This window comes from Phyllobates terribilis, unplaced genomic scaffold (assembly GCF_046119375.1).
Source record: "Phyllobates terribilis strain yellow unplaced genomic scaffold, ASM4611937v1 Scaffold_5__5_contigs__length_657084704, whole genome shotgun sequence".
NCBI lineage: Eukaryota > Metazoa > Chordata > Amphibia > Anura > Dendrobatidae > Phyllobates > Phyllobates terribilis.
Window position 1 is genome coordinate 509,527,576 of NW_027362765.1, and position 23,763 is coordinate 509,551,338.

Genomic DNA, 23,763 nt, shown 5'->3' on the forward strand with positions numbered 1-23,763 from the left:
ACTGTTAAGGGTGGTGGTCATTCTGGGTGGGCCCCTCCAAGTCAGGTGCCTGGGGCTACTGCCCCCTCTGCCCTCCATCCTCGGGAGCTATGCTACTGTATGCTACCTATGATCATGGTCTGTGATAGAAGAAACTTGAAAATCCTTCATCAGTTTTTTTTCATCTAAGAGAAGCTGATGAATCTCTGACCAAACTCCCATGGTAAAAACTGACACAAAGACAAATCTCTGATGATACTCTGATCAATACTCGGACCATTTTTTTTTTTGCATACGAGGAAAATCACTGACGTGAATAACCCCTTATTTGTTTGCCCGATGATCAATAATATTGTTTAGTCAGGCTTTAATGTTCATTTTGGTTAACCATCACACCTAAAGAATATCAAGAGACGCAGACTTACTGAATGCTTTCTTTTATTATGATTCAAAATATAATGCACTGCAATAAGAAAACAACACAACATAACTTTATGTTAAAGTGAGGAGCAAAGTGGTCATTCTATAATGATGTATGTGTTCTCGACTACAGAGTCCAATAGGTAATGACTAGCACATTGTTACTGAGTGGTTCCCAATTTTTAACATAGTTCTAAATACTGTGGCTTAAATGCACCTGCAAGATTAAAATATTAATAAAACAATGGATACTTTCTCTTAAAATGTGGTCAGTGTCTTGTCTTAATTGTGTTATAGATATTTTGTGCTAAACACACAGGACCTGATGAATAAAAACTAAGGTGGAGGAAAGTGGAGGAACGTCCTATAGCAACCGACCGGGACTGCCGCTTTCATTTTTGTAAGGCAGATTGGAAAAGGACAGCAGTTCATCCGATTGGTTATTATGGGCGAAAACTCTACTTTTTGTCTGCACAAGTGTTATACATCTGGCCCATTCTGTGACATTATAACAAATCTCCTTCATTTAAATTAAACTTTAAAAAAAAGTAGCATCTCCATTTGTCCCAACTGCTGAATTTTTCCTCTTCAGTCAATTCACTTAAATTAAATTTTGTTTCTATACAAGATAACATACATGTTCTTTACAAAGTCAAATATACATATTTACAGTCGCTAACCTCTTAGAAACCATTTCGAAGTGTACGTAACATGGCAAAAAAAATAATCTTTAGTACTAGGAACACAGATAATATATATATATATTTATGTATATTTATCAAAACATATTGCTAGTCATGCCAACATAGCTTTGTTAGTAAATCGGTAGAAAAGCGCCAGCAAAAAATAGTCATCTTACATTATTAAATATACCTTATTATGACAAAAGAACATTCTAGATCTGGTTTTCACTGCAAGGTGCAAACTTACAGTGTAGAGTCACTTTTTAATAAACATTTCCTATTTGTATACAGTATTTGATAGGGTCATCATAACAGATTGACTTTTTGTGACTTTCTATATTAAAATCTGTCTTGTTGCTCTATTACATTCTGCATGGTACAATATGTAGAGAGCAAAAAGTTGCTGTAATGCTCCGCTTGTCCGGGAGAATACATGTTTTTTTTCTTGTATGGTTCCTCTGCAATGAGTGGGGACCAAACATAGTCTTTAAGGGAATATCCATCTAGAACCCAAAAACTGTTAAGTAACTTTATAAATATATTGTATTAGATTGTTCATATGTCCGTTTATCTTTTTACTATTTAGAACAGACAGACAGAATAGAAACTAACATTAGCATCCTGTGCATTGGAAGCAGAGGGGCCTCGTTGATTTATATGGGGTCGGTCTGATTTCTGTTTATCATGTATTTTTAGAACGAAAAAAAAAAAAGTCCTGGAGGAAAAAAACATTTTTCATTGTAAAAATAAACAACTATCAGAAACCAGACGGACCCCATATAAATCAATGGGACCCCTCTTGCAGAAGCAGGAATGCAGAGAATGTTAATTCAGTTTATGTTCTAAATGGAACAGATAAATGGACAGGTGAACAGAGTTAGGGTATGTGCACACGTTCAGTATTGGCAGCAGAGAAATACATGCGTTTTTGTTGCAGACTGTTCCCCGCTCATTGGTATGGGTGAAATCTGCAGCAAAAACGCTGAAATAATTGACATGCTGCAAATTTAAATGCTGCAAATCTTCAAGGTAAAAATAAGCAACATATGCATGAGACTTCAGGAATCTCATTCATATTGCTGGTACTAGAAAATCCTTCAGGCTTTGTGATGAATGTGCGCAGAAAAAATCGCAAAGTGTGCACAAACCCTTATAGTCCAGAGCTGCACTCACAGCTCGGTCATAACATTTCAGATGAGCTATGATTAGGATTAGTTTTTCTACATCGGATTTCTGTAAAGTTCCTGGTGTAAAACACGAAGAAGAGAAAAATTACCTTTATGCAGATATTGAGCCAGAATAGAGGAGAGAGTTTTCTGCAGAATTATGAATGCAGCTCTGGGTTACAATACAGGCTAGAAGATAGATATTACAAGGTATGAAATGTATGTAGCCTAATTATGAATGTAAACTGAAAATGAAGGTGAACATTTTATGATGACTGCTCATCTTACCTCCTAAGAATCTCTTATCTTAGGAGAAATACTTGTTATTAATACTCATGCTTGATTCAACATTTTTTTTTTTTGCATTATCTATTAAAAAAATAATTTCTTGGACAATGATAAGCGGTCAGGGAAATTCCGCCCTTCATAGGGAAAATAGCAAGATATGATAAGGGTCACATTCTGCAGCTCAGCCCAGCACAAAGGGCATTCAGTCTGAAAGTGTACCTGCGATCTACACGTCATAGGGGCAGCCAGTGTTCAGAAGAATGACAAACTACTCATCATGCCTCATCTCAATGTTGCGTTACTAACATGCTGCATTTTCATCAGTATACTCATGCCACAATCCGGACATCTATGGTATGAACAAGGGACAGCCATAGTTGGCCTCACCAGTTGGGTGATTATTATCATTCCTAATATTTTTAACTAACCACAGTCCATTGTAAATGATAGCGCCAGTAGGAAGACTTCTGGAATAATGATGTGTGGATATTTACGCAGTGTTCCTGATTTGTGCGAAGTATGATGGCTTGGTGATCAATGTATTCATCCTACTGCACCAACCAACCAGCCTCAGGCACAGTGTCCACTCCTGTATGTGTGGTCAGATGTCACATACTCACTTTTATGTAACTGAGACATTTAAATGAACCTCTAGACCTGGAGAAAGTAGATGTTTGTCAGTATTCTCAGCTCACAGCGAATGTATTTAACATTTTAAAAACCACCGTGCTGAAAATCAACAATAATGATACTTAGGAATAGCACATGTCTCCATGTATGATATCTGCACCCCAACAGCTGTCATATACAAATCGCACCTATCGAGAAAAAAATTATAGACTATAAATAGAAAAAAATAATCTATAGTCTCTTCTCCACTTGCCTTTTCAGACCAGACCATTTCCTATTAAAAATTAAACTGGATAACGAGGAGTGTATCGTAAATGTTGCAGCCCTCTTGTGGTTGTTTGTGTGCATTTTTCTATATTAAAGGGAATAGGTCACCAAGTTTTTGCTGCCTAATCTGAGAGCAGCATAATGTAGGGACAGCGATGTGTCACTTACTGGGCTGCTTGCTGCAGTTTTGATAAAATCACTGAATTATCAAAATGAGATTATCACTAGAGGACTAATAAACCTGCTGTAATATAGTCCTCCATATCTATGAGCTCAGTATAACCCCGCTCCACCACTGATTGGCAGCTTTTTGCCTATGCAAAGTGTACACAGAAAGCTGCCAATCAGTGGTGGGGGCGGGGTTATACAGACCTCAGCATTCAGAAAACTGCTAGATCTGCACCAGATAAAACTGATTTTCTCAAAATTGCACAAACTAGCCCAGTAAGTGATACATCACTGAAACCAGGGTCTCTGTCACTACATCATGCTGCTCTAAGATGGGGTAGGAAAAACCTGGTGACTGATTCCATTTAAAATGAACATTATGGTCCAAAATGATACACTATTATATATAAAGCAAAGCTTGAGGGGCAATGCATGACACGGGGATCTTCTAACTGGTGTGTTGTGGGTCCTCCCCAAAAAACATGCCATTGCGCAGTTGCACAAAAAGGGCATAGTTATAACATATTTACAAGAAATTTACCAGGTAACGTAAGACCATATGCGAAGCAACAAAAGATCAGACATACTCTGTCTACGATAACAGACATACTATTGCACATAAATGGCTGAGAAAATCCGTCCATCGCTTCAGCACGTTAGGTTCATTGCTTGAACCTGTATAATGTGTATGGGCTCTTAAAGTTTAACATCGAGTTACTTATTTTACTATAGGGAATGTCTTTAAAAACCTTCATTCTATCTACTTTACTGGACCATCTGTAACTCCTTGAATTTTACATAGTTGAATAGAATTAATCATTAAAGGGCTTGTACACTACTGGACAACCACATATTAATGGCTAAAAGGTGCTGCATAAATTAAAAAATATATATAAGCTTTCTTCCCTGAACTGGCGCCACTCTTCCAGTCTCAGCCCTGTGCCCAATGCCAATCTCCTAATATGAACTATGTCACACGACAGCTGCTGCAAAGTAGCGGCTGCAGCCTTCACTTTCTCGCCCAGGAGGATTCTGCTAGAACAGAATTGTGAACGCTGCAGCCTTTCATCAGCTGCTAATTGGCTGCAGTGGGCACAAGACTCACTCTAGAGACCATCAGGGGACACAAATCAGAAAGGAGGAGCGGTGCCAATCCTGGAATTAAGTATACATTTTTCTCAATTTATGCAACACCTCAGGGGCTATTAATAAAGGTAGTCCAATAGTGGATAACCCCTGTAAATACTTATAAAGTTATGCAAGAACTAGAAGGAATAAGTGCATGGATCTGATAGACGGAATAGTAGATATTTCTACGTTCTCACTGATTTATCTTTCCCCATAGCGTATACTGTATATATTACCCATTCTTACTGTAATGACATTCTCTCCAGTAACATACAGAGAAATGCTGGCCACTTGATATCCTTGAGGCAATATGATTTTTAGTTTTACTTAACAATACATAGACTTTAGCCAACTAAATGACCGTTAATTAGAACCATTGCAAAACCTGAATAGAACTGAACGGTCCATCGAAAATCTTTCTGATTCACATGAATTATGGCAGAAGTGGAAATACTGAAAATTCTCTTACAATGGTTCCTACAACTGCTTGGTGCTGAGCTACTAAATCCAAAGTGAGATGTGCGAGTGTTCTGTCCAAATCTTGGAGAACCAAGGCTGTATAGCGGCAGGGGAATATGTGAGTAGTGCGTGATCAGCCGGTAAACCTCTGATAGTTTACAGCTTGTGACATCCACTGCACAGTGATACAGTGTAACTCATTATACATGTAGATATTCAACAAACTAAAACATAAAACTTTAATAGAAGTGATTAGAATTGCACCTTGTTTAAGAAAATAGAAAAACAGTCACTTTGTGCAACCAACGCAGCTTCTAATCATCTATTTAAAGGAATTAGGGATATTAAAAATATAAATATTTTCTTCTAGAAAACGGCTGCCTGTGCTACACGTAGGAGACAGGTACACTTTCAGCACAAGTATGAGTAAGGCATCATACTAATCAATGACTGATTAACGCTTCGCTGCCTTTTATTAGAAATTTAGAGTCGTACTTTCACATAGTACTGACACATGTAAACCTTTGTGTAGAACCACATAGCTAATACATTCAGCAATGGCCTTCTTGTAGCATAATACCGAGTAGCTTTACAATTATGTAGCCGTGTTCCGGATTCTTAGTAAAACACTGATTTGACATAGTTGCCAGGAAACGTGCCGAACAGCTTTGTTCTTCTTGATGTACCTGCACCAGGATAAAAGTGAAAATTAATACAATAATATCGGCATGATACTACAATTCTCATATGTAGATTTTTAAAAGAGCTACTCTGTTCTTTCAAACCTTCAGGATAGGCGATTAATTTAGATAGGATGGGAGTCTGACTCTCGCCAAACATACTGATCAGGGCTGCCATCAGGGCATTACTACCCTTACTGGCGTATGGGATCCAGTGAGCAGAGGCGGGGCCCCCCTCTGCTCACCGGGCCACAGCGAACTGAACTTGCGTCCTCAGATGCAGGTTCACTTTAAATCTATTACCGTGCGGGAAGCTCCCGCACGGCAATAGTTAACCGCCACCAGCCAATCACAGGCCAGCAGCTGCCTGAAGTCAGTGCACACATCGCTGGCATATGATGTCACTGCCGGCCTGTGACTGACTGCCGTCCGCACCTCAGATGAGAAGGAGAGTCACCGCTGGAGCAGCGGCAAGGTAAGGAGGAACTTTTTTTAAACTTTTTTGTAAAGTGGAGACATGGGGACAGAGTGATGAGAGGAGACGCGTGGGGGCAGGCTGGTGGTGATGAGACGCGTGGGGGCAGGCTGGTGGTGATGAGGCGCTTGGGGGCAGGCTGGTGGTGATGAGGCGCGTGGGGCAGGCTGGTGGTGATGAGGCGCGTGGGGGCAGGCTGGTGGTGATGAGGCGCGTGGGGGCAGGCTGGTGGTGATGAGGCGCGTGGGGGCAGGCTGGTGGTGATGAGGCGCGTGGGGGCAGGCTGGTGGTGATGAGGCGCGTGGGGGCAGGCTGGTGGTGATGAGGCACGTGGGGGCAGGGTGTATTTTATTTTTGAGGATACCGTTTTCAGTGGGGGGGGGTCTTGCTACTGTGCAGGGCGGCACTATGTCACTTTTTTTTCTTCATCTGGTGTAGTGTAGAAGTTGGGGAAAAATTGGGGAATGTGCTCTGGAAGTTGCTCTAGGTAACTGTGTTATTTTCTGCACAGACGAGTCCTGGCTGGAAGAAATGGGTCTGTGCTGGATGAAGGAGAAAAGCGAAGATGAAGGACTTCTACTAGAGAGGTCACCAGTGACTCAGAGTATTACCTGGACACTGACACTTTACACAGGGTTCCTGTGTATAATGTTACTGGTAATCACTGAATCTACCTTGTCGTGATGGCGGTTTAAAAAATCTTTTGGCCAAAACAAAAGCTGCTGGCTATGCTTGTAATATGGTGTTCAATTGGAACTGTTAAGGTGTGATTGGTGAGGACAGGGTGCAGAAGTGGAGTTTTTCCAAGAGTGGGAGGTGGGACTGTGGAAGGTTCGAGGGGTGGAGGCAGGGCTGAGGTGGAGCTTGGGCAGAGTCTCAAGGGGGCCTGAAATTTTTTGCCAGTATGGGGCCCTGAAATTCCTGGTAGCAGCCCTGATACTGATCAAATGTTAATGAGGGGGATCGGGTTTGTCATTGGCATATTACCCAGAAATGTATTTGTGGGTCTTTAGGACAGGAGAACAAAGACATTGAAGGGACATCGAACTTAAAAGTATTTATCTCAACTTCCACTAAGTCCAGAAAAATATGTGCCCCATGATCTCATGTTGTTCTAGTTCTGAGAACATATTTACACAAAGTCAGACTTGTCCTCCAGAACGACCTCCAGTGGGCTTATGACCTGACACAGAAGGTCCAGCGACTGACAGCTCTTATAAAGTTGAAAGTAGGACAGTGTCCAATCCAACCAAAGGGAACATGCCTATGTGTAGTAGTAGGGTGGCCATATGTCATCATTTCCACTGCTAGTGTAAAATTTTAAGGGGTACTCCTCTTCTAGAAAACTTTGCATGCCATATGCTGCGATAGTTCTTAAAAACAAAAACAACCCTTGAATGCTACTTACCCTCCACAGGTCCAGTGTTGACTCTCCGCTGCTATCCTGGTCTATGTTGTTTGTCCGCAGTGGTGACATCACATTCACAGGGATCCAGCCAATCACTTAGCTCAGTGGGTTTGATTGTGTAGCTGAGCTCAGGGATTGGCGGCAGTGCTGTTGATGTGATGTTACCAATGCAACCAAACAACAGAGACTGAGGCAGCAGCGCTGGACCCAGGGAGGGTTAGAAGTATTCAGTTTAGTTACTTTAGAACCATTACACCACATGGCATAACGTTTTCTAAAAGAGGAAAACCCCAAAAAGGCTGTATTCATAGGTTCTTGCAGGATTAAAGACTATGCCACATCTGCTTTACAATACTTGAGGTAAGTTTCATGACTTACTGAAAATCTGAGTGGGCTGGGACATAGTGGTCATAATGGGTCACAATGTGTAATTTAAGTTATGTCCAATTGGGGCAACTTCAGGTGAAAAAAAGAATCCTTGCATGACCGAAGTTACTGACTAGCTAAGGATTTATTCACATCTGTGTTTGTAATTCTGTCATCAAATTCTGTCATAAAAGCAGAGCAAGAAAATTTACAGCCGTGTTAACTCTAACACATGATGAACGCCAAGGGTGTCTGACTATAATGGGGTCTCTCGGGTTTCTGCTATGGTGTCCTCCATTTTACAAGATAGCACAACCTAATATAAAGCAGGTCACATTGGAAATGTTCTTAATGCCATTTGAGGTGGTAAAGCTTACCTACAAACCAACCATCGTCACACTTCTCCATAACATCAACAAGGTCTCCTTCTCGGAGCTCCAGCTCATCCTCATTTTGTGGTATGTAACTGTACAATGCCTGATAGGTAAACCTGGGATGTGAAGCAAAGACAAACATGTGCCATGTGAGAACAGCCAAACAAACCATTAAGAGCAAAGAGGAAGAAATTCACACTACTAATGGCAGTGAAAAGTAGAATTGTATGTAATGATCATTCATAAATATGAGTGCAAAGGTTCTATAGGGGTGAAATGTAAGGCCCATGGACAGGGTCTAAAATAGTCACTGTGCATTATTCCTAGTTATACTTGGATGTCCCCTTAAAGGGTCATTTCCTATCTTCAAAAATGGCTATTATCAGATAGTGATGGTAAATACAAGCATTTTTGAAATGTACTTCTTATTACTATTCATAGCGTTTCTTGAGATATAAACATTTTTCTTTTATTTACAGCTTGTTGCCTAGGAAACAGACCACCCTGCAGTCTAGCTTGTAAGCACCTGCATTAGGAGATAAGAGCGCAATCACAGCCAGCTTCAAAACAGTGCTTACAAGCTGAATAAAAACAGCTTGTGAGCACTATGTATGTTCTTCTGTCTAGCAGAGGTGGTCAGTCACCTAGGCAACGAGTTGTAAAGAGAACAAAAGAAAATTGTTAATATCTCAAGAACATCCAAAAATGTTTAATAAGCCGTAAATTGCAAAATTGGTTGTATTTCCAAGCATTATCAGACAGTACTCATTTATGAAGATGGGAATAACCCTGTAATGTGACTATGATAGGCCATTTTACGATTTGCTGGTAAATTGGTTCAGTGGTATAAGAACTTTGACAATCATATGCTGTCCTGGGATCAGTTACCTTGGAGTCAGAGTAGCTAAAAATCTAAAAGTTGATCCGGTGTGCATATCAGGCAATGGAGAGGATGTTATGTGACCAGCTACTGAAGACTGATGTCACCCAAGTGTCAGTAAATAAGCAGAGCTGAACATTTTATGACCTGGATAGCCAAACCACATGAAACACAATGCCGAGCCACCACAAATGGCTGAGGCATCGCATGTCTTACTGCTGACATACTGTCCAGTAAAGAATAATGATTTGACAAGCTCCCAATCTTGCATTCCCCCGGGCAGCTGTGTGAATATCTAGCATTTCCAGGCTGCCTCTCCTTTAATCTTTGCAGCTCGTTGAGACGCATTCCTTCTGTGCTCATGTAGGTAATGGAAAGAATGAGACAGTGCTGGAGGCTAAGAAAAGGCATGCCCCAGCGACTGGTTCCCAGTGGTATTCTCAAAATGGTCAAAGGTCAATCTATGCAAGGATGACATCATGTCTTTTTTCCTGTTGCGGAAATATTACATTTCCGATACTCAAGATTAAAAAACCTGCACTGGAATACTACTGGAGAATTTTATTTTGACCTTCAAGGTGTGTGGCCACAAATGAAATATAACACCAGAGTCATTTTCAGCAAACACAAAATATATATACATAAAGCTGTTCAACCATTCTGCCACAGGACAAAAGACAATGGCAGAAAAGGGCATTTAGGTATTATTACAAGGTTATCTTTCTGCTGCCCTTTAAGCTGTTATCTTGTTATTTTAATATCTTATAGCGCCCCCTGGGTGCAGTCGTTGGAGGTCCTGCTGTGCTGTCACAATTAGCTGTCATCACAGGGTTGAATGAACCACTATAGCAAAGAAACAATGCAAACTACACATTGATATCAAGGGACTCCCACTGAAATTGGTCTTCTGCTTTGGTCAATGCCTACTGAGATGACTACTATGAAGAGTCATTGATAATAAGCAGATCCCAAAGTGTCCCCCTTGCTGTGCCCTCCAGTTATCAGCTGTATTGTGTGGGGGAAACCTGGCTGTGTGTTCAGGTTCCCTGTAGCGCCACCAGAAAGAAAATGAAACATTACCCGTGTAATTCAGGGCAGGACAGGTCCTCCAAACCTCCACTAGCTCTTTGTAAGTGTTCACCACTCTTAAGAGATCGGAATCGTGAGCAGAGGACCCTATGAATTAACTGACATGTGAACAGCCCCGTAGGCTGCCATAGGTAAGAGTGCTATGATGAAAAAAATGGATGGCACTTGTACATGAAAAACTGATGTCTGAATGAAGCCTTTGGAAGAATCCATTTACTTAAATGGATAACTCTGGTCTTTCTAAAGGTGACCACCTTGCTGATACAGTTCCTAACCAAAATACCCTTCTCTTCTCATGTCCAGATTTTGTGTGCCCATTTATCTGGTGTAATTATGGTAAGTTTAACTAGTAAGTGCTAGTAGTTCCCTCCATAAAGTTTTTAGACATACAGCTAAACGTATTTGGACTAAATAATCATGATTGCTTGAAAGCACCTGGTGAAGTTGACTGGTTGCCAGCAGTTGGCTGACACATCCATTTAAAAATTAATTTTTGATGTTGAACTGGATACAGACTGTAATAGTGTCTGCAGAGCGGAATAAAACACTTTTTTTTTTTAATTTTGCCTCTTTGTAGTGGAGATATTAGCAATTCAAGTATTTGGTCACTAATTGGTTAATTTTCGTTAAGTCCAACTGGGTGTTATCAGATAGTTTTTACTGGGGGTGTGTACAGTTTTTACTGGGGGGGTGTACTTATGCCCCCTGTATGATATTGTACTTGGTAAAAGATTATTCCGCTTAAAGGAGTTGTCTACTACTTGGACAACCACTTCTTACTTAGAATGTTTGCCCCCCTTGTTAAAATAAAAAACACATACTCCCCTACGGTGCTGGCACTGTTCCAGCAGTGTTGGCACTCGTGTTCCTGGGGCTCACGTGAGGTTGTTATAACACGTGAGCCCGGCACCCATATCAGTTCTGGCGTCACTGTACCCGCCTTCTGGCGTATACCGGTAAGTGTTTTAATTTTAACGAGGGCAAACATTCAGACTGAGAAGAGGTTGTCCTAGTAGTGGACAACCCCTTTAATGTGCCTTTGTGTGAAAATGAGTTCAGAACGGTGGTCGAAAAAACTCAAACCTGAAATCTAGGATGTAAATTAATATTCTTTTGGGCCTGAAGACGTACAGATGGTGCAGAGCTAGATTTTTACAGATGTGCAAAAAGTTGATACATTTGCTTCCTGTGTTATCTAAAGCTTTACATAGGACTGCGTGTAAAACTACAATAATAACTGATAAAGGTCACAAAAGATAAAAAGAACAATGAGATGGAAACTCACGCATCTTGAGGCGTCTGACTCCTCTCTAAGCTCTCCCTTCTTTGCTGTGCCTGAGGTTGCTGGGAAATGATTAAACATTGTTTATTGTCATATGAAGACACTTTGTGTCGATAGTCAAAGGGGTGAGAGATAGTACTGCAGTAACGGACTGATTTCTCCGCAATGCTTATTATCTCATTGCAGACAGCTTCCTGCCCGACAGTCAACAGGAGAAAAGAGACAGGAAAAGATGGAGACATTCCAGAGTGCATCAGACAAGTCCAGTATATAACAGTGGTGGAGATCCCGTTAAGTCCATGAAGTGGAGTGCAGGAGTATTCCAAGGGTAAGCATGGAGAAACAGGCAAGATACAGAAGAAGGGAAAATTTAGTACAGATATACAAAAGACACAGAGGAGAGAGCCTGAAGCAATTAGCATGTTGCTGTTAGAAAATGCTCTTAAACTAGCAAAGAAATGTTGGTGAGCTTGGCTCAGTCATGCATTATGGCGGTTAGGATTGAAACTGCAGGCGTAGCCAGAGAAAGTAGATTATTTGGATTGAGAAACAGAAACACACATGTTACAGAGACAGGAGTCAAATCAAATGCACCAGTGGCCGGTCTGTGTCCGGCGCATCAAGGATCTCTTACCACATAGCTCTTTTCAGACTCTGTGAGGTCTGGTCCTGTGGTCAGTGTATGATGAGGTTGCTGTGGTCATTAAGCAAATTATAAGGGACACATTTAGCATGGGTTATTTGGTTATAGGGAGACATATAAAGACACACAATACTTTAAATCTAAGACATTTCCGTTTACTAATTTCCAATCCAGTACCTGCTGGAGGAGAAAAAATTTAATTTTCAAGGCCAACGTGGCACATACTGAAATAGGCTACTGTCTGAAGGGTATGATTTTTTGTTACCGACTTATCATTTATTTATCAGCCTACTAGTATTTAGTTTGGTGATTTTTTTTTCACTTTATTAAAATTGTACAAGAATGACAAATGTACCAGCAGGACCAGAGCTGTAGATGCTTCAGCAGTAATGGAATAAACACTTTCTGTTGCAGAGATCCATACAGGTTATTTCAATTGTTGTGCAGATTTAAAGTACAAAATGACAGTTCAAACCAAGCGCTGGTGTTCGGTGCACTGTTGGTGCAAATGGGTGGTTCAGTGCACCTTCCTTCCTAATTATTTTCCTACTAGAACTGTCAATCAAGGAAGAGGAGGGAAAAGACAAGTAGGTGGGACGGTGGACCCAACTGTTCGGCCATACCAACCTGTGTTTGGTTTGATCAGTTTGTGGAGGGTTATACAACTGCATAAACTCTTTTAAAAACAGAAGTTTATGATCCAAAAAAACAAACAATTCTCTGCAGCTCCCATGCTTATTCTTTCCTGTTTTTTTGCCAATATCTATTCACTTGACTCCAGCCCTGACTTGCTGACATGACACATGACTGCTACAGACTATCCATGGCCACAGAGGTGATATTAGTGACGTCAACATGTTGAGATAGGAGTGGCAGAGAACACTCATTCAAGATAATCTCTCCGTGTAAACAGGCCACCGATCACCCAATGAATGAACAAAACGCTCGTTCATCAGTTGAAATGATCTTTTGGTGATGTAGGTGCATTATCCCGAGTAGCCAGGGCCTGCACTGCCAAGAACTATGGCAGCTTATGTGCACCCGCTATCTTTTACAGATCACTCAGTGTGCACTGTTTACTGTGGTCTGCCTGTGTAAACAGGCTTTAAACAACTGCCAATCGCTAAAGTTTGACAATTGGCGATCAATTAATGCCACAAGTCGAGCCCTATAACCGGACCTTTAATAAGATGAGCATTACATATTTTTTTATTGTAGATCATTAGCAGCTGTTTGTAAAAATATATGTGGTTGGACAGCCCCTGTAACAGTATAATGATGCTAACAAATTACAACTATAAAATAGCCTTTTTTAATTTGTCTCTAACTACAATGAATCCATCCAGTGCAATAAAGTCAAGCCAAAATCTTACTGCCTTTAGATGTAGTTTTCCAGTGGATCATCGCATGCGCGTCCATATCTGCCGTTTTCTGAACAATAAATCTTCCTATATGTATATAATACCAATAATAATATACAGGGCATTCTACTTATTTTTGTGCCCTTATGTACATGACTGTGAACTATAGGATTCATCAAAGATGAGATCACAAACATACCATTACAATGAGGAATTCAGTATAAAATGCTAAATGTGATGAAGTGTAAAAATATTGAAGATACTCAAAACTAAGCACATGTGTAAGTCTGCAATATCTTGTATTAATGAGGATTTAAGTGACTGGGGATAAGCTGCAATACCAAGCACAGCCTACAGATAAGAGTGGCACTGTGATTGTTAAAAACACACAGTTTTTTCTAATCCCCAGCTGCCAGTCCAGATGATTGGTGTTCGGTATTGAAGAAACAGATTATTTAACACATTGTAGACATTTTGGAAATTTTGCTTTTCTATTGAATTACTGTGATGGTGGAAGAACATGGATCCCGATTGCACATATTCTGTTCCTTAATGGGAAAAAATGCTGTACAGAATAACTTCAATAATGACAGTAAGTGAAGCCACAGACTTATGAGGTAGAAATATGGACAAATGTTCGGCTTTTATGATGATGCAATGTCATTATGTAGACTCTGCTTCAAAAACAGAGAATAAAATGAAAAGGTAATTGGTCACGTTGAACTTGCTGTCACATCTACAGGTAGTATGTTATAGAGTAAGAGGAGCTGAGCAGACTGATGTGTAGTTTTATGAGAAAAGATTCATTATAAGGGTGCAGTCAGATCGCATCACAATCCTCGGACTGACCGTCGGTTCACCTGACTTGAGCATGACAGCATTTATTCCTATGCAGCTGTCACGCTCATGTCAGGAGATCTGATGGCCAGTCTGAGCGATGCGACCCGCACGGGAGTAATACGGCAGTCTAACTGCACCCTAACTTCATGTATTGATATTTGTGAAGACTGTGGGCGTTTAAGAGTCCAGTAGGCGGACCTACGCAATGATTGAATGTTACCTCTGCACACTTAAAAGGCTCCCATACACATTAGATAGCTGTCCACCAAACCATGGTTTGGTCAATCATTTGGTAGACAGCCATCTCAACTTTCACTCCTATGCACAGGAGTGCTCATTTGGCCGACTACTCCTATGTTCTTTATGGGATAGCCACCGACAGACATCTCTGCTGGTGGCTTATTTCCAGGAGAACAAAGCAATCGGCAGTCTGAAATTGGACATGCCCAATTGACACCTCCCCCCAATAATTAGTTGACTGGGGCCCCCATACACCTCAGAATGTTGACCAAACCTGTCAATATCGGCGGGTTCAGCAGACATTAGTCTAATATGTATGGGGGTCTCTATGCAGAAAAGCCTGTCAATCATGAGTAACTCCAGCCTCTGGACTCAAAAGACCACAGAGAGCAGACATCAATAAATACAATAAGATGTATGGAATATTCCCCATAAAATTATTTGTCAATCTGTCTAGAGCCTCCTGCTCTATAGCCTAATGCCTGTAGGTAGTAATGAATGTTTAATGTGGGTTTCCAATATCATAAAAATATTTCCAAAGGTCGTCAATGGGACAAAACAAACAAAAGAACCTATTCTCACTGCCTCAATCCAGCGCTTCAGCTCCCATCTGGTCTTCATTCACTTGACTGTAATAATAACGTACACACATGACTACTGCAGAAAATCATTCGCCTCAGTGTTGTACGCCACAATATGTTCCTTTGTTATTTTATCATATTGCCTGCCTTTGTCGAAATGTTGAATGATTTTCGAAAACCTTTTTTTAACATGACAGTTTCCCTATGACTTATTATTTCAAATACATTAATGGGCAGATTCTGGTGGAGAACATTGGCTGAAGTATATAATCTATACACCTATCTGGATAGACTATTTAACATAAGGATCAATTTATAGGTTGCAAAATATAGTCTCGGACAGGAAAGTAACATCTTATTAAACAGCATAAATATGTTATAATTTACAACGCAATCCCAACTAAATGGGAATTTGACAAATAAAATGTATGCATATATAAAAGTATATATTGAGTTCCAGTTTTACCCAAAAACTAAAATATGTCCATAAAGACTAATAACTTGAAAGGGAAAAAAATGGTAACAGTAACAGTATTGTCTTCCCGACTGGTATAAAGATGGTGATAGAAATGTAATTTTCTTGGCCTTACCACAATAGAATTTGAGTTCAGGGTATTAACCGGGGATTCTGTAAACTTTACGGGACTTTTAGGTGCTGTTTGCTCACCGTCAGATCTGCAGGGCTAATGAGATGATGTAAAAGGACAAAGTATGCAATGAGAATGGGATGACAAGTGAATGCACAATAGAGAGATCACGTAATTGCACAGCGATTGCCAGAAGCCATGCTGTGTATACACACTCACACAGAAACCTCTGTATATCTGCATGCAAGAACTTTATGTACAATAGGATGACTTCCAATACAGAATACATATAGGTGATTGCTAAACAACGACTGTATGGTACAATATAGCAAATATGTCAAATATAATTTTCCTTGATTGAAGAGATTTTCTCATGTACCCAGAATAAAACATTAACAATAGTCACAATAGAAGCGTAAGGTCTGCCTAAAATAACAGAGAAGATCACTATTTCACAAATAATGTGTACAACCTTGTTGGACTCCGAATGCAATAATGTCATATTTTACAACACTAAGATATGACCGCATTGTTGCAACAGTGCTAATGCAGATGTGAACAGAACCTACCCCTGCTTTTTTGGAATAACGCATGATGACTGATCATCAACAGTGATGTAATGTTCAGTTTTGAAAATCCTATTAAATAAGTGTGGTCTTCCTCTGAGTAAAGGGAAATTAAGACCAACTAGAAGAGCTAAATCTATGTACCCTGCATGTTAGGCCCCATTCACACCGATTCTGCAGTACATCCAGGGGCTCCGACTAAATCAACTTAAAAATTTAATTTAGATGATCCGCCATTAGGCCATAGAAAACAATGACATGAACAGACTTGAAATGAACGCAGTTTTTGTTTTTACTCTGAACGTGTCCATTTGTTCAGACGGGCAAAGAAATGTAGTCTGGAGAAATAAAAATACATGTAATGCAAAAACCTGATGATGGCTTCCAGTTAAGCTCTAAAGAGGACCTTTCACCAGTTTCAGCATGTTAAACTGGCTACATCCTGGAATAGTGGCTATAGAGCTGAGTAAAATGTAGTTTTAATTTTTTAATCTTTCCTCCCCATTGCGGAGATATTCGATTGCAAAGTTTAGGTTATAAATTAGGTAAAGTTCAGCTGGGTGATACCAGAGATATGTCTCTGGGGGCGTGTTCTTCCCCTGCATGAGATTGACCAATCATAAGCAGGCAGCAACATACAGTGGAGAAAAAAATACGCCCTCCTCTCCTCTCTGAACTTTGCAGCTATTGTGAGGAGATATGGCAGAGTGGAGTTATGTATCAATACAAACACTTCCAGATCTCATCTTACAGCTCTTTCCCTGCCCCCCACACTGACTGCCATGAGATAATTACATAGAAAATAATAGGTGTATTAAATGTAAAATGACTGGTTTCTTTCTCAGGACCTGAATCACTTCTTCATGCAATGAGCGCATTAAATTTCATTAAAAAATTTTTTAGACATTAAAGGGGTTTTGCAGTTGATCAAAATTACATTTAAAAGTGTTCAGACTAGTTAAAAATTAATAAAAGAAATTATAGTAAGAACTAGAACAGGGATTATGAAAGGTAACTAAGTCCATGCTTGTTTGTGCTTCTTGGTCCCGTCCTTAAAGGGATATTCTAATGTCCAAGATCTTATCCCAATACGTAGTAGGTATAATAATATTAGCAAATACCTCCAATTAGAAATGTAGTATAGTTCTTCTGATTCGTTAAGTCTCTTTCCTCATGTATAGGCATTGCAGGACCTTAGGTATCCATGGTTATGACCACTGATATAGTGACAAATAGTTGCTAGTGGTCATAACCATGGATACCTAAGGTCCTGCAATGCCTGCACATGGGGAAAGAGACATAACGAATCAGAAAAACTATACTACATTTCTAATTGGAGGTATTTGCTATTATGTTTATATCTACTACATATTGGAATAGGATCTTGGAGATTAGAATACCCCTTTAACACACCGGAAATGGTGACTCAGTCAATTATTGACGAGGCCAGTCTCTGTTGCAGAGAGTGATTGGCTGAATACCCATTTCCAGTTTGTTAAGAATGGCAGCAGAAACCAGCAGGTCATTTGGCATACAATGGGATAGGGAAAGTTTCAGAAGCAAAAGGTCAAATATTTATCAATTCACTTGATGAGGCCATACGAGTATCAGTCACCATACACAGAAAACAATTTATGAGTAGACTGTAAGCAGTCATAAATGTAACCTGCTGTCCAAACGACCCTGAATTCCCAATAACTATTCACATTCCCTGAGGGTAGGTGCACACGAGCGTATAAAAAAATCGTTCATCCTGAAAACACGGACAATTTTTTTTCTTTCTCACTTGTCATTCGCGTGCAGTCCGTATGCAATCTGTTTTTTTTTACCGTAGCACCTATCATTTACAAGCCCATTAACAGTTTCCTATATTACAGAATTGCAATGTATCTGTAAAAAACTGATGCTATACTGTGGCTCTGTATGGCATCCGATTTTTTTTGCGCATCAAAAGACTTGAATGGACGAGTCTCATCTGATTTATGGAAGAAACTAGTGCACGCTCTGATTTTTTCACAAGCAGATTCGGTCAGTGAAAACAAAATTGCTCATCTCACTGCCCCACAGCACTCGGACTGAAAATACAGTGGTGTGAACGGGCTGTTAAATGCAGCGGCGGAGATGAGAGGTTGACCAACACCTCCGGTACCTTCTTTCCCCAGGAAAACAAAAAATTAAATATATTTAAATACATTCGCGCCCACAAGAAATGAATGCTGCTGCAGGTGGGAAAAACACACAACCCGTCAATGTGCATTAGTAATCGAATGCATTCATTCAATGAACCACCTCGCCATTCACAGTTTTCACCTACGACCAGCCATCAGGTGAAGGATGTCAGACCACATACACATACGATTGGTGGCATGTTCTCCAGAATCGTAAGGATTTATTTTCTGTACTACCCTTTGGGAGAACTACATAATTAGGCAATGTCCTTTCCAGAACACTCTCAATATAACTCAAAATACAATTTAGAGAAGTTATTGAAATATTAGTATGTCGATTTGCAAGCGACTGTCTGCTCAGATGAATCATGGCGCTCTTGCAGGGTTGTACATGCCCGATCAGGATGAACAGTCAGATAAAGGCAGTGCATGCAGCTTGAGAGCAAGTGTCTTTTTATTTTTAAGCGGCAAGCTCCACAAATCCAGCAGCTCATTACCTGTGACACACTGACCCTGCCTCTAAGTCTGGGAGGTGGTTGATTTGTGACAGGACAGGAAGACAGTGCAGAAGGATAGACAGATGAAGAGAGTGGCATTGTGTCTGTGGTCTTTAAAGGAGAGAAAGCTCGTCAGATAGATTACAGTGCGGATAATCATTACAGGTTAATAATATACACAACAAGCATAATAAGATGCACACAATGTCTATACCCAATGGAGACGACCACTTCATGGATAAAATCTAATAGTTCCTGTCTTCAGGAATATTGGTCACTTCATTGTGTCCATTGAGATAAGACGAGAGGTAACCTTTTACTATTAAGGTGTTATGTCCCATTCATAAAGTGACCTTTCAGAAAAAAATTCTTACTAATTATTCTTTTACCTATCAGTGGTAAACACATTTCCCCACCTAATGGGCTTGCAGGTACGATAAGTGACAGTCAAGGAAATCAAAAGTCTGTATTCTGCCGAATAAGACTAAAAGCAAAGCATCACCTTTATGGTAAGTGCACACAACATCTTTTCCAGGTGGATTCTGCCTGGAATTCCCCTGAAAAAGTGCAGCAAAAGCACCCCATAAAATGCACAGCTATGTCAAAACGACATTGCTGTGCACATGATCAATCTGAAGTCGCTTCTTTTAACCAATTCAGGGTTCGGAAGCAGTTAAAGGAAGAAAGATGTTCATTCTTCAGACAGCTTATACTGGGAAGCCAACCTCACTCTTTGCTGAAGTGCATAGAGAGCCGCCACAGGAATAATGGCAAAGCCACCTCGGGAAAACAACCGCTGGCCTTTTCTTGAAGCGGCTTTTCCAGGGAAACCTGTGCTGATATCTAAATGACGCAGTGTGCACATACCCTTAGGCTACATTTATGCAGCCATGGTGTGTTTCTTTTCTTGCGGTTTTCAAAAATTTTAAGTTGGCGAGAGACCAGTCCTGCGTATACTGTGCTTTGTTTTTGTCTTTTAACTCTGTAGCGGAAAATCGGCAGCAAAACAATATAACACGCATTTTCTGTTAGATGTCTGTGCAGTTTCTAGGTCACATTTGTAGCAAACCCTTATGGTCTAATTTGGGCTGCAGAGGATAGCTTCACAGAATACAATGTGGAGCTTCTACAAGTGAAGCCTCTGTCTCACAGAGACGGCCTGGAGACATACAGAATAGTGTGGTAGGCCTTCTCATTGGTTAATCTTTGATATTTTCTTTAATCAATTACTTTGAAACTATAAATTCATTGAATTTCTTTCGCATAAAATTTTCTAAAGTCATCAATGTGAATGGGCTGTAACACAATACGAACACTAAAATTAGTTGGCAAGACACACGCACATTGGTTTTTAATGTAATAAATTTGCAACATACAGAAGCTGAAGTGAGAAATAAGGGTTAATAGAAGATATAATGAGTTTTACATAGCAAGTCATCAGTAGAGAGTAATTTGCAGAGCCCTAAAACCTCACTCTGATGCACATGAGCCGAGAGCACACACATGCACCATGTACCTTAATGGGACTGCCCTGAGATCTTTTGCAATCCTCCTGGACATCACTGACAACGCTAAGACGTTGCTTACACAGCTGGCTCTCGTCGGAGGAAGGGGCATGTGTTTTAGCCTCTAGTGCTGCACATCTGGTTGCACATGGCATTCCCTGGGTGTCTCTAATCTTATCATTTGATGCTTTCCAATGGTCATGCTCACCATTTACTATGGAACAAACATTACTCTTGGAGGGGTGCTGACTACGTAAGACATCGGTGAGCTCTGAAATCAAAATATCATGAGGTGCAGTCATCTGCACTGGAGAGCCTCCATAACTGGAAGCCGAGCCGGCAAACTTCTCATCACTGTGTGGAGAAACGACATAACTGATCCTAGTAGAGGACTGTGGTCGGGATGGGCAGGTCGGCACTGAGGACAAGCCAGAATTTGGGGTGGATCTACCAGACACATTACAGTAATGGAGACTGACAGATGGTGTTAGAGACAATGTAGGGCTGGCAGCTGCTGATGGAGTTATGTAGTCTATAGTACAAAGCATGGCTTCGGGTAAAGGGGGTAGAGGGGGAGTTGAGGTATATCCGCTATTACGGGAAACACCCATTGTGAGGGAAATCCATTCAGATGTGATAGCCTGCACTTCTGGAGAGAACGCTCTACGAGAGATATGAGGTGGAGTGGTAGTTCGTGGTCTGGCATAGCTAGGAGACTTAACGAAATAAAACAGAAAAAAAAGAAGAAGAAGAAAACATAAAAGGAGGAAGAATGTGATGGAAAAAGGACAAATTAAAATATCACAAATTATCTATTTCACTTGCTTGTTTAGGGCGTGTTTATTATTAATAGTCTAGAATCACCATACACCAATAGATATACTAAAAAAATGCTGCAATACCAATTACATCCACCAGGTGGAACAGTTGGCTTGATTCTTTATTGCATTGCACGTGATAGCGAAGCAGTTGGTGGGCTCAAGGCCCTTCTCTGGTAATACGACACTGAGGAATATCTAATAAAGGTGGGAAATAAATGACATAACCATTGGGATTCCTCTTTGAATCGGGCAGAACCCTATATTACTGGCTTGGCATCTGTACTTTATCCCTCTACAAAATTACTTGCTATTCTTCCAGACAGGGCATATACACAGATCTATTTTAGATCTTGAGAAGACCAACCCAGATCTACTCTTGATGCCTATACCCACTTTTATCTGCTATATACACATCTGCTTATAATGTTGGCAATATAATAAAATCAACAACTTTATGCATTTGTTAAATACACAAAAAAGTGTAATATTTACAGTGTAGATCATGGAGGTTAGTGAGATACATACCTGGGGGGAAGCACTTGTGCTTCTATTTGGGGAATATGAAAATGGCAGATCCATATAATCAGGTGAATTTTTTACACGTGGCCTCTTGAGGACATCTATATAGGTTACTGGAAATATACCTTGACGGCTGGTACCAGATATCTTTCCTTCATACCAATTTTCATCTACTCTGCGAATCAATGTTATCCTTTCTCCCTTGAAAATGAAGTTAAAATATAATATCCTTTTAAGAACAAGGTTTTGTTTATTTTACTAGAATAATGGATGTCATCCTGATACAGAAAAGTCACAAAAGCATTATCTGATAGCTTAAAGGGGTTGTTGCTCTAAAGCTACAAATCTACAGTCACTCTATGTGACTGCAGACTTGGGAATCCTCATATCATGCGCACTCTGTGCTTTGAAGGTCCTCCAATGCTGGCACCAACGGACATGTGATAGCAAGTACCTTCCGGCCACATTCCAACTAGATGTGTCCGGCCTCGCTCCAAATACTTGCATGGAGCGAGGCCGCGCCCATCTAGTTGGCACGTGACTGCATGTATGCAAATCCCAGCACCAGAAAATCCTGACGGCATGCAGTGCGCACACTGTGAGGATTCACAAGTCTGCAGTCACAGAGAGTGACGGCAGACTTGTAGCCTTAGGCCGGACAACCCCTTTAAAGGCAATTATCTCATACTAATGAGAATATACAGGTGTATTTTAAATTTCGGATACAACCCTGTTTGCTTGGTACAAACGTCGATTGCTTGGACCTAATAGTTTCAATAGAAGGCCAAACATCTTTTTACCCAAACAATTAGTATCCAAACAGATATGAAAAAGCACAGTATATCAACAGCATAGGGAAATAATAGTTTGGTCATTGTAAAAAGAGGTACAGAGGCAAAGACCAACTTTTGAAAAAGGAAGGGTGGGAAGGATCAGTTTAGTAATATTTACAATAAAATCACTAGATAAAAAGTGTGCTAAACATGGAAAATTATAATCAATCCTTCTATATATCTATTATTATTACTACTTATACATCACACTGCCCTTCCATATCTCCATCCAGCTATCCTATAGATCAAACTTGTTAAGTTTATCAAAGTTTCTCCTGGTACCTTTTTAAATGACATTTCTACTGCAGTGTCTCCATTGAAGTTAAACTTGGCCATAGCATCTCCATATTCCAGAACTTGCACCGGAGGTGGCTTCTGCGGCTGTGCTTTCTCCGCTTGTGGCAGTATCTAAAATGAAACCATTTTGACGTTCGATACTGAGAAACAGTAATGGCTTCTCAATGATAAGCTTAATGAAATAAACATACCTCAATATAGGAAATAGGGAAGATTCCAGTCCGGCCATGGTGCTCTCCTTCAAACCAGTTCTGATCTATTTGCTTGTAAATATAAACTACATCACCCTTCTGGAGTGGCAACTCCCTATAAATGGAAATAAAATGGTTTCATTTTTTTTAGCATAATTTAATAGCACTTAAATTACACTTTGGTTTCTTACGATACCCTAGTGTACATCGAAATGAAATGTGTTTTTATGGTAAACATATTTTTTTAAGAATTGTTGTCTGTTCACCAAAAATAATCATGAAATCTTGCAGATTTCACTCTGGCCACTGAGCCGTATAATAAAGGACTCTTCCTTATTTGTAGAAATCACTTTTCGGTTGACATCTCATTAT

At 40.2% G+C, this 23,763-nt stretch overlaps 1 protein-coding gene across 7 annotated transcripts in view; it reads right to left on the reverse strand.

Moving 5' to 3' along the window:
- Window positions 1–400: 400 nt before the first annotated feature.
- Window positions 401–23,763, reverse strand: part of SORBS1 (sorbin and SH3 domain containing 1) — a 269,503-nt gene continuing 246,140 nt past the window's right edge. For 6 of the 7 annotated variants that reach the window (XM_073685634.1, XM_073685629.1, XM_073685632.1 and 3 more), the window contains 10 exons: window positions 23,392–23,506; window positions 23,186–23,311; window positions 22,077–22,271; window positions 20,742–21,446; window positions 19,226–19,336; window positions 15,998–16,090; window positions 12,377–12,436; window positions 11,746–11,804; window positions 8,495–8,607; window positions 401–5,874 (listed from right to left, as the gene is read on the reverse strand). In XM_073685634.1, coding sequence (XP_073541735.1) covers window positions 5,807–5,874; window positions 8,495–8,607; window positions 11,746–11,804; window positions 12,377–12,436; window positions 15,998–16,090; window positions 19,226–19,336; window positions 20,742–21,446; window positions 22,077–22,271; window positions 23,186–23,311; window positions 23,392–23,506 — 1,645 coding nt within the window. In that variant the 3' untranslated portion in view covers window positions 401–5,806. The remainder of the gene's footprint in view (window positions 5,875–8,494; window positions 8,608–11,745; window positions 11,805–12,376; window positions 12,437–15,997; window positions 16,091–19,225; window positions 19,337–20,741; window positions 21,447–22,076; window positions 22,272–23,185; window positions 23,312–23,391; window positions 23,507–23,763) is intronic. The other variant, XM_073685633.1, reaches the window with a different exon arrangement.